Genomic DNA, 12,119 nt, shown 5'->3' on the forward strand with positions numbered 1-12,119 from the left:
TCGAAGAAGCTCAGAGGGTTAAAGTGGAATTCCTCTTTCATCCAAGGGCTTGAAGGATGTGATGGATATTAAAAATTATATGACTAATAGCCAGAGGGCTTGAGGAGTTATTTCCCCTCATTTATCCTCCCTGGTCTATTTATGAATAGTAGCCAGAGAGCTCGAGGAGTTATCTTCCCTCATTTGTCCTCCCACGTCTATATCATTTAATTGGTTGTAAACTTACAGTTTCACTTCACTTTAAAAAGACATCGATGATGGCTGTATTAATTTTCTATCATATATTTTTATTCTGTATATAAACTAAAATCTACACTGATTAACATTGTGAATAACATTTTTTTCATATAAAGATTTTATTACAATATGCTGATACTCAAGTCAGTCACCAAATAGCAGGGAAACGCGTTCATGCCAATTTTGATGGGGAGGTCATTACACAACAAGCTTTATGTCTATGCCCTGTTTAAATAGGAATATCTTCACTTGATTAAAACATTAAAACTCAGTCATCTTTTGGGTGTAACGGTGATGTAATAATACAAATTTTTAAATCGGATAAAAATTATGACCTCTATAGGGTCCACAAGCTAAAAACGCGATTTTTCGTACAATCAGGGGCCATAATTCAGGAAGTTATGTTCCGATATGCGCGAATATCGAAAGGAACCGAGATCTTTGGGTTATAAGCATACATTTCAAGTTTGAAACAAATTGGATAAAAATTGTGGCCTCTACAGTGTTCACAAGCTAAAAACGTGATTTTTTCGTACAATCAGGGGCCATAATCCATGAAGTTACAGTCCGATACATGCCAATATCGAAAGGAACCGAGATCTTAGGGTGATAAACCTATATTTCAAGTTTCATTGAAATTGGATAAAAATTGTGACCTGTAGACTGTTCACAAACAATTGTGGACGGACGGGGACGACGACAATATACGTCCACATGAAAATGTGGGCGTATAAAAAGTATGGATCCTTCTCACAAGTTGCCACTCCTTTCAAAGGTAAATGAAAAGGCACAGTTAAGAAGACATTTGCATGGGGAAGAGAATCGGGGTCTAATGTCCACTCAACACAAACTAGGTCATTTTGGGAGTAAAACGTGATTCAATTTTATTTCAATTTTTCACTTGTGCGTAGAGGTCTTTAGCAGTTGGGGACGAAACTAGAGGACTCAGAGAAAACCCATGAGGTTGGACAGGTGACCCTACTTCCTTGTCACGTATAAGCGGGGATTGGATAATTTATTACAAATATCACATTTAAAAGGTTTTTATACGCTCACATTGCTGTCGCCCCTGTCTGTCCGTCCATCCGTCCTCCACAATTTCTTGTGAACGCTCCAAAATTTATTATCCGATTGTTTTAAAATTGATATATGTGGTTTACATTAGTGAGATGAAAAAGCCTATTTAATGTCTATGAGTTATGGCCCTTGTTTCACTTTGTTCAACCTTATTAATACTCGATTGATGAAAGTTATCATCCGATATGTATGAAATTTATATGCATCATTTAAATTTGTGAAACAGAGGTCTATTGAATTTCATAATTTCCATCAATAATTTTAATAGTTATGGTGATTGTGAACGTTTGAATGACAAAAGTTATCATCTGATCTGTATGAAATTTATATGCATTATTTAAATTAGTAAAACGAAAAAGCCTGTCAAATTTCAACAATTTCTGTGGATTACTTCCAGAGTTGCAAACCTTGCTTCAGTTAGAACCTTGTAAAAATTATAATCTGATCTGTATGGAACTGTCTTGTAAAGGCCATCTTGAAATTACCTACAAAGGAATAAGCTGCTGTGGGCGTATGTTTCATTGCCTAGCAACCTTTTTTCACGTGTGCACGTAGATTACTACGCTGAGTAAATGATTTACTACAAACATCACATTTATAAGGTTTTTCACCTGTATGAATTCTCATGTGTTCCTTAAGATCTCCATTCTTTCGAAACGATTTACCACAAACATCACATGTATAAAGTTTTTCACCTGTATGAATTCTAATGTGTAGCTGTAGGCTACTTCTATGAGTGAATGATTTACTACAAACATCACATTTATATAGTTTCTCTTGAGTGTGAGTTCTCATGTGTTGTTGTATATTACTACTGTTAGTGAAGGATTTACTACAAACATCACATTTATAAAGTTTTTCACCTGTATGGGTTCTAATGTGTAGCTGTAGGCTACTTCTATGAGTGAATGATTTACTACAAACATCACATTTATATAGTTTCTCTTGAGTGTGAGTTCTCATGTGTTGTTGTATATTACTACTGTTAGTGAAGGATTTACTACAAACATCACATTTATAAAGTTTTTCACCTGTATGGGTTCTAATGTGTAGCTGTAGGCCACTACTATGAGTAAATGATTTACTACAGACATTACATTTATAAGGTTTTTCACCAGTATGAATTCTCATGTGTTCCTTAAGATTTCCATTCTGTCTAAATGATTTGCCACAAACATCACATATATAAGGTTTTTCACCTGTATGAATTCTAATGTGTAGCTGCAGATCACTACTCTGAGTAAATGATTTACTACAAACATCACATTTATAAGGTTTTTTTCCATGATATTTCATGTGTGACTGTAGACTGCTACTAGTGGTGAATGATTTACTACAAACATCACATTTATAAGGTCTGTCACCAGTATGTATTGTCATGTGGCTCAGTAGGCTTCTATTCTGAGAAAATGATTTACTACAAATATTACATTTATAAGGTTTTTCACCAGTATGAATTCTCATGTGTGTTTTTAGACTACTACCAGCAGTATATGATTTACTACAGACATTACATTTATAAGGTTTTTTTCCAGTATGAATTCGGATGTGAACATCACACTTCTTAAACTCTTGTGAATTGTGCTTTTCTTTTTCATTATACTGACTAAAACTTGTCTCTGAATTTTTACCGTGCTGTAAAACAGAATCCTCTTCTTTAACATGTATTTCACAGTGTTTTTCTAAATCAGTTTCTAATTTAAATTCATCATCACACAAATTACACGGATAAACAGTTTCAATATCATCAGTTTTCTCTTCTTTAACATCACAATATCCATCTACATCATCAGTTTTCTCTTCTTTAACATGACAATATTCATCTACATCATCAGTTGTCTCTGCTTTAAATTGAACATAACAATATTCATCTACATCATCAGTTTTCTCTTCTTTAACATGTATTTTGTTGTGTTTTTCTAAATCATCAAATCGTTGAAAAATCTCATCACATATTGTACATTGATGAAAAGTTATAACATCATTAGTTTCCTGTAATATATAAAAGTTATAACATCATTAGTATTCTGTAATATATAAAAGTTATAACATCATTAGTCTCCTGTAATATATAAAAGTTATAACATCATTGGTTCCCTGTAATATATAAAAGTTATAACATCATTAGTTTCCTGTAATATATAAAAGTTATAACATCATTAGTTCCCTGTAATATATAAAAGTTATAACATCATTAGTTCCCTGTAATATATAAAAATTATAACATCATTAGTTTCCTGTAATATATAAAAGTTATAACATCATTAGTCTCTTGTAATATATAAAAGTTATAACATCATTAGTTCCCTGTAATATATAAAAGTTATAACATATTAGTTTCCTGCAATATATAAAAGTTATAACGTCATTAGTTTCCTATAATATATAAAAGTTATAACACCATTGGTTCCCTGTAATATATAAAAGTTATAACATCATTAGTCTCCTGTAATATATAAAAGTTATAACATCATTAGTTCCCTGTATTATATAAAAATTATAACATCATTAGTTTCCTGTAATATATAAAAGTTATAACATCATTAGTCTCTTGTAATATATAAAAGTTATAACATCATTAGTTCCCTGTAATATATAAAAGTTATAACATATTAGTTTCCTGCAATATATAAAAGTTATAACATCATTAGTTTCCTATAATATATAAAAGTTATAACACCATTGGTTCCCTGTAATAGTTCCCTGTAATATATAAAAGTTATAACATATTAGTTTCCTGCAATATATAAAAGTTATAACATCATTAGTTTCCTATAATATATAAAAGTTATAACATCATTAGTATTCTGTAATATATAAAAGTTATAACATCATTAGTCTCCTGTAATATATAAAAGTTATAACATCATTGGTTCCCTGTAATATATAAAAGTTATAACATCATTAGTTTCCTGTAATATATAAAAGTTATAACATCATTAGTTCCCTGTAATATATAAAAGTTATAACATCATTAGTTCCCTGTAATATATAAAAATTATAACATCATTAGTTTCCTGTAATATATAAAAGTTATAACATCATTAGTCTCTTGTAATATATAAAAGTTATAACATCATTAGTTCCCTGTAATATATAAAAGTTATAACATATTAGTTTCCTGCAATATATAAAAGTTATAACATCATTAGTTTCCTATAATATATAAAAGTTATAACACCATTGGTTCCCTGTAATATATAAAAGTTATAACATCATTAGTCTCCTGTAATATATAAAAGTTATAACATCATTAGTTCCCTGTATTATATAAAAATTATAACATCATTAGTTTCCTGTAATATATAAAAGTTATAACATCATTAGTCTCTTGTAATATATAAAAGTTATAACATCATTAGTTCCCTGTAATATATAAAAGTTATAACATATTAGTTTCCTGCAATATATAAAAGTTATAACATCATTAGTTTCCTATAATATATAAAAGTTATAACACCATTGGTTCCCTGTAATATATAAAAGTTATAACATCATTAGTCTCCTGTAATATATAAAAGTTATAACATCATTAGTTCCCTGTATTATATAAAAGTTATAACATCATTAGTTTCCTATAATATATAAAAGTTATAACACCATTGGTTCCCTGTAATATATAAAAGTTATAACATCATTAGTCTCCTGTAATATATAAAAGTTATAACATCATTAGTTCCCTGTATTATATAAAAGTTATAACATCATTAGTTCCCTGTAATGTATAAAAGTTTTAACATCATTAGTTCCCTGTAATGTCTAAAAGTTTTAACATCATTAGTTCCCTGTAATGTATAAAAGTTATACATTAAACTTCGTATAAGTCGGAACTAAGTGGACAAATTTTATCTGAGTTAAGCAAAGATCTGAGTTAGCCGAAGACCAAAATTCAATCTTAGCTCGATTAGCCGTATAAATTCTATAATGTCAATGTCTGTACTGCGTTCCGGGTTTTTTTTCTTGTGATTGTTTGTTGATAAGTAAATTATAAAATGATGCGTGAACACTGAATAGCTGATTGTATATTATTGAGCTGAGTAAGACATTCCTGTGTTCTGACTTACCCCTACAGCTTTAACTGCTAATTAAAAATCCAATACCGGCAATAGATTACAATTCACTAGTACAACAATTCCTATACATAATATTTTAACATATATAGCGATAATAATATTGACGAAAAGCAACAATAGAAGACGGTACAAATAGAAAAAAACATGTGTCATTTAAAAAGGCGGCAACATATTCCGAGGGGGGGGGGAATAGAATATCCTCCTGACTGGTATTGCCAGAAACTCATTTATTTGTTGTCTCGTACACAGTAACGGCACATTCTGAGTGTGAATTTAATTACAACTGGATTTAAAATTAATTTATACTGGAGGAATTTCTGAGGGAATCTTTCGATTTTATTGTCGGAGCATTGTTTTCTTCTTTATAAAACGGTATTTTATTAAAATTACATTGGCAGTTTATCACTCGTAAAAAGGCACAGCCAACTTCCCCCGAAATTTTATTGATCATCTTCCTTCCTTACAAAATGTAAATAAATCGATGTCTATATCCAGCGTTTTGTGAATCAGTGCATGTGTCAGATATTCGGAACTCTTTTTTCCTGAACTGCTCGTTTTTATTGTGGTAAGAATCTTACAATAGTTTACCTTATTCAATAAAAACAATACACATAGATCATAATTGACCTCTTTTAGTGTTCGACTATCTGTCCTTTCATTATTGTCTTTATATTCCATGAAACCAATTCTGACATCGGTCAAAGATATATATTATTGGTGAATGGCTTTCATGCAAGCTTCAAGTAGGTCAATCAATGTCATTCATTATCAACATTGCCATACATTGTCAATATAAACAGTTTATTTATAGTAAAAAACATGTGCTTTATAAAGATACCTGTAAGAGTATTGAAACTTTGCATGTAATAAACCAAGAAGTAGTAAATCCATAAAGTTGTGTTATTATGAATATTATACCTCTACTTCTAAATGTCATTTAAGGATATGTGCTTTATTATCATACGCAATTTCTCGGACTGATAATAGTCAAGTTGCCGTTGATGGAAATAAGTTACCAAATAAAATAGTAAAATCCCTGCTGAGAGAGAGAGAGAGGAAAGTGCACTCTAGACCATTTCGGGACTAATACATGGTTTAATTTATCTCAATAATTCACTTGCACGTAGGAGTGTGGGGGAACAGGAGGACCCGGAGAAAACTCACGAGGCTGGACAGACGGCCCTACTCCTTGTCACGTACAACCAGGGAATCAAAACCACGCCAGTTGACTCAATGACAGACCTCATTTAAATACAGTGCAAACGCACTGCTAACCATTCGGCCATCCAACCCCCCAAAATAGATATAACATGTGGTTTATTATGATACGCAAGTATTTTTCTCGAATTGATAATAGCCAATTGCCGTTGATGGTAATGAGCTACCAAATAAAATAGTAAAATCCCTGATCCTTGCCATAATCAACTCTCGATGGCATCAGATTTCTCCGATATTAAATAGATTAAAATAGTTCAGACATATTTTGATTTAATTTAAAAATGGAGGAACGAGACTTAGCTTAGAACAACCAGTACGGTGGTTGCAATTATTGCACACATCTTGTCAAACCTTCAAAGGCTATCTTCACTCGCAATAGAGTAATTTGAAGGAAATTTCAAATTATTCATTTTACATTGTCTTTTTTCGAACTATTATAGCCAGAATGGGAAGCTGTTTATCTAAATAATAATGTATTTTTAACTGGAACCCGGTTACATTTTGCATTCACAAATCGGCGACAACTTACCATTATGCTGTTATCACAGTTGATTGTTGATGTTTACAACTGAACTCTTCAAATACCAGGTCAGTCGTCTAGTAAAAAATATTATCCAGTTGATGTTTACAGCTGAGGTCTACATGTACAAGTTGATTTACCGCTTCAAAACAAGGTCAGTCATCTGGTTATCACGTTTAGTCAGTGGGGGTTTAACGAGGTCAACTTCCACAGACGGGAAGTGAGATGGCTATCCCATGTTCATTTCCGGAACAACATGGAGATAGTTGTATATTGAAAGAAGACGCGAATCTATCCAACACGAAAAGCTCATAATAGTCCGATCTTTACTGTAAATCCGTCAGCTTTTCGTGTAGAAATCGTGGAACAAGCCTTATTTTGTAGGTTTTGAAGTTTGATGACGAAAAACCAATGCAGACGTTTTTTCTTAGTATAGAGCGAAGCTCTAGAGCAAAGCTCTTTTCCGGTAACACAGGAGCGTAATTGAAAATGTCACCCACAGACTGTTGATTAAAAAAAAATTCAGCCGGAACCGGATACACTGGGCAAAACAGGCAATGCGCATGTCAACTTACCAAATCTCGTCCAAGCGAGATCATGTAACTAACAAAAATAATTCTATCCAGCAAATCTCGCCCAAGCGAGATTACGCGCCTCATAGAACTATTTCTATGACGCGTCTAATCAATGACGTCACATATTTTTTACGTCAATGAAAATAATTCTCACACTTTTTTGTTCTTTTTTTAAAAACAAAATTAATGTATAAAATTTAGATCTCAATAAAAACTAAATTATTTAATATTTTTTGTATCACTTGAGAAAATTAATTATAATTGAAGGTTTTATATTTGACAATAATCAGCTTCGCTCTACTCAGGCAATGCCTGTTACATATTAGGTGTTCAGAGTATCGGACGCCACTATTTGAAAATTTTGCATAAGGGAGACATTCCTCACAATAGCGGCCATGGTGAATTGACGAAATCTCGCGTTGATAAACGAGATGATAGTTTATTTTTAGCGACACTGAGTGACACGCACCGCGTGCTAGGTTTAGGTTTTAGAATTTGGGGGAGAGGTTAAGTCTCCACATAAGCACTGACCTAGGATGATCAAGGGGATAAGGGGCTTCCCTAATTTGCATGACGAATGACAAGCGAATGACGAATGACAAGGAATTTCTAAGCAATAACTGCTCCCTTTAGGCTAATATAATTCAACTACAGTATTGGGTTTAATAACTATAAACTTAATTTGTCTTTTTTGGAGTAATTAATATTTTATTTCGATTGCATGAAACTGATCAGGGCGTGGGGGGTTGAATAAATCAAACTGAAACTAAAACGAGCTTTGCACAAAGCTCCACTTACGTATAGTAGTGGGGATCACGTGGCTAAGTGGGTAAGACACTAGCTCACTAGCCTGGAGGTCGGGTGTTCGACCCCTGCATTGGCCGAGAAAGTTCATCCAGATTTTCCGGCGTGGTTCTCCCTTGTCAGTGATGCAGGACGGAGGGGCTGACAAGGAAGGCTGTCTAGTCGTTCGGATGGGACGAAAAACCGAGGTCCCGTGTACACATTGGCATGCACGTAAAAGATCCCTTGGCAGTTGGAATTCGATATAAGAGTAGGCCGTAGTGCCGCTGTCCGGGCAAAATTTCCCTCATAGCACACTGTATGGCGTATGCCCGTCTTCATTAGCCCAGGTTAGGAGCAGAACAGTAGGACGTTAAACTCCATTTCATTTCATTTTCACGTATTGTAGTATTCAAAAAGTAAACCGCGAGCGATTTCATTTGTCAATTATATGATATATGGTCTCATTCTCTAATGTTTGTGCCCGAACGGAAATACATTGCCCAAAAATGAACGGTTCACCGGACCAATGACAGAGGTTCACCAGACGAATGACAAACAGAATGACAGAGGTTAACCACACGAATGATAAAGTGAATGATAGAGATTCACGAGAGGAATGAAAGAAAATGACAGAGACTCGCCAGACGAATGACAGAGGTACACCAGACGAATGACTGACATATAAAAACGGGAATGACAGAAATCACCAGACGAATGACAGGGAATTACAACGGACTATATACAGAGTGAATGATAATTTGCTAGACGGATGAATGATAAAATAGGTTTACAGGACGAATGACAGTGTGGATAAACAGGTTCACCAGATGAATGACAGAGTGGATAAATAGGTTTACAGGACGAATGACAGAGTGGATAAACAGGTTCACCAGACGAATGACAGAGTGGATAAACAGGTTTACAGGACGAATGACAGAGTGGATAAAGTAGGTTTACAGGACGAATGACAGTGTGGATAAACAGGTTCACCAGACGAATGAATAAGAGGATGTCAGATTCACCAGGCGAATGACAATGTGGGTGGCAAGAAATTCATCGGCTGAATGCCAGAGGTATACCAGAAGTATGACAAAGTGAATGACACAGGTTCACAAGACGAATGACAAAAGTGGGTGGCAAGAAATTCGTCGGCTGAATGCCAGAGGTATACCAGAAGTATGACAAAGTGAGTGACAGAGTATGTATGACATGAGTTCGCCGGCCTAATGTCTGTTTGTCATTCGCGTGGTGAACCTCTGTCATTCTCTTTGTCATTCGTCTGGGTAACCTCTGTTGTTTTGTCTGTCATTCACGTGTTGAACCTGTCATTCCGTTAGTCATTCGTCTGGTGTACCTCTTTCATTTAGTTTGTCATTCATGTAGTGAACCTATGTCATTCGTGTGGTGAACCTGTGGCATTCAGTTCGTCATTCGTCTGGTGAACCTGTCATTCTGTTTGTCATTCGTGTGGTGAACCTCTGTCATTGTGTTTGTCATTCGTGTGGTGAACCTCTGTCATTGTGTTTGTCATTCGTGTAGTGAACCTATGTCATTCTGTCTGTCATTTGTCTGGTGAACCTCTGTCATTCTGTTTGTCATTCGTCTGGTGAAACTCTGTCATTCTGTTTGTCATTCGTGTGGTGAATCTGTCATTTTGTGTGTCATTCGTCTGGTGAATCTGTCATTCGCTTTGTCATTCGTGTGGTGAACCTCTATCATTGTTTGTCATTCGTGTGGTGAACCTATGTCATTCTGTCTGTCATTTGTCTGGTGAACCTCTGTCATTCTGTTTGTCATTCGTCTGGTGAAACTCTGTCATTCTGTTTGTCATTCGTGTGGTGAAACTGTCATTTTGTTTGTCATTCGCGTGTTGAACCTGTCATTCTGTAATCGTTGATTTGTCCCTTAGTTTTTAGTGTCATGTCGCTATAAATCCGTTGGGTTAATAATTATTCAGGAAATGTGGAGAATAACATTATGATCGACTATGATCCTGATCATTTTCATTTTGGTGGCGACTTTAACCATCAGTCATCCAATGAAAACAAGGATGTCGTCAAAAAGGTACTATAGGTTTCCCCGGAAGTGGTATGGTCACTTTTAGGTCAGAAAATGATGTATATTAGATCTGCACATATTGCTACTATCACAAGCAATACAGATCAGCATAATGATATACATGTATAGACCGAACAGAATATGGCAACCTATTAGCCTAGCTGATGGATCCATTAAGCTAGTAATCTATTCGCTGACAATCTATTAATTTTCCATCATACATCTTTATTCTGTAAACAAACTAAAATCTACACTGATTAAAATTGCGAATACATCTTTTTCCTACAAAGATTTTAATGTGTTCATGCTGCCGTAATTTTTTTTTCATGGAGGCCATTATTACACACTAAGCTTTGTGTCTCTGCCGTGGGTAAACAGGAATATCTTCAAAAACTATGGACCCTTTCTCAAATTATGCCAATCTTCTCTGTGTCTGTGACGCTTGCCGAGGACCCACTATGCTGTGTGTAAACGAAAAATTGAGTTCTACACCCCACCCCACCCACCCTAAAATTCATTTGGCCAGTACATGTACATGTAGGTCTAAAACATTTTTAAAAACTATGGACCCTTCTCAAAATTTACCGCTCCTTTCAAAGGTAAATGAAAAGGCACAGTTAAGAGGACATTTGCATGAGGAAGAGAAATAGGATCTAATGTCCACTCGACACAAACTAGGTCATTTTGGGACCAAGTGGGGATTCGAAACGACACCGTTTGACTCGAAGACAGACACTATGATACAATGCCCACGTGTTAACTATTCACACCCTCTCCACACATCTGCACGAAAAACATCTTCTTACTGTCAAATCGAGTTTTAGACGTCTCAGCCAATATGATATTCCTCCGGAATTTAAAGGGACAATAACACTCTTGCTGGCTTGAAAGCTCCAGAAAATAAATAATATCTCTATCTAAGTACTAGATGTTTAAGTGTCCTACCTGTTGTGTAAATTATCCATTACATCCTATTTTACTTGTCCAGAGGGTTCGAAAACATTTTTAAATCGAAGTTTCATTGGAAAAGGTTTATGTTAGACGTTTCAAACCATTATGTTGAATTTTTCAAAATTTTTAAATAAGGTGTGTTAAGATGAAATTTGTATCATCAATTAATTGAAATATTCTAAAATAGTACAATTTGTTGACCAGAATAAAGATTGGGACATATTATTCATATACAACAAGAGTGATATTGAGCCTTTAATGTGGGAAAAATTCATCGTGGCCTAGTGTGAACAGAGTTGAATATTGGCGGGGAAAATTTGGGGTGAACGGAAAATTTGATAACTGATCAGTATAGAAATTGAATGAAATACAATAAATATGATGGCCTCACATCAGTGGGAAAAATATAGTCTGACATTTGCTTGCTTATATTCTAAGCAGCAAAAGAAACATCAGGTTGGTAGTTACTCTGAATAGATGCATTGCATTAAACTTGCCAAATGTTTTTATTGTATATTTCTACAGCTTAACGGTACCAACATTAAGTACTGGCCAGCCCTTAGTCCAGACTTAAACCTGATTGAACATCTTTATGATGAAATTCCGAGGAGATTTCATAACTAC

General features: G+C 34.4%; 1 protein-coding gene across 1 annotated transcript; it reads right to left on the reverse strand.

The window, feature by feature from the left end:
- Nucleotides 1–316: 316 nt before the first annotated feature.
- Nucleotides 317–7,331, reverse strand: LOC126817808 (zinc finger protein 271-like). The gene is made up of 2 exons (XM_050544967.2): nucleotides 7,135–7,331; nucleotides 317–3,306 (listed from the first exon to the last, which is right to left on the reverse strand). The coding sequence occupies exons 1-2, from the start codon at nucleotides 7,135–7,137 to the stop codon at nucleotides 1,840–1,842; spliced, it is 1,470 nt and encodes a 489-aa protein (XP_050400924.1). The 5' UTR covers nucleotides 7,138–7,331; the 3' UTR covers nucleotides 317–1,839.
- Between the last annotated feature and the right edge of the window lie 4,788 nt (nucleotides 7,332–12,119).

The sequence above is a fragment of the Patella vulgata genome, chromosome 1, assembly GCF_932274485.2.
Source record: "Patella vulgata chromosome 1, xgPatVulg1.2, whole genome shotgun sequence".
NCBI classification, from domain to species: domain Eukaryota; kingdom Metazoa; phylum Mollusca; class Gastropoda; family Patellidae; genus Patella; species Patella vulgata.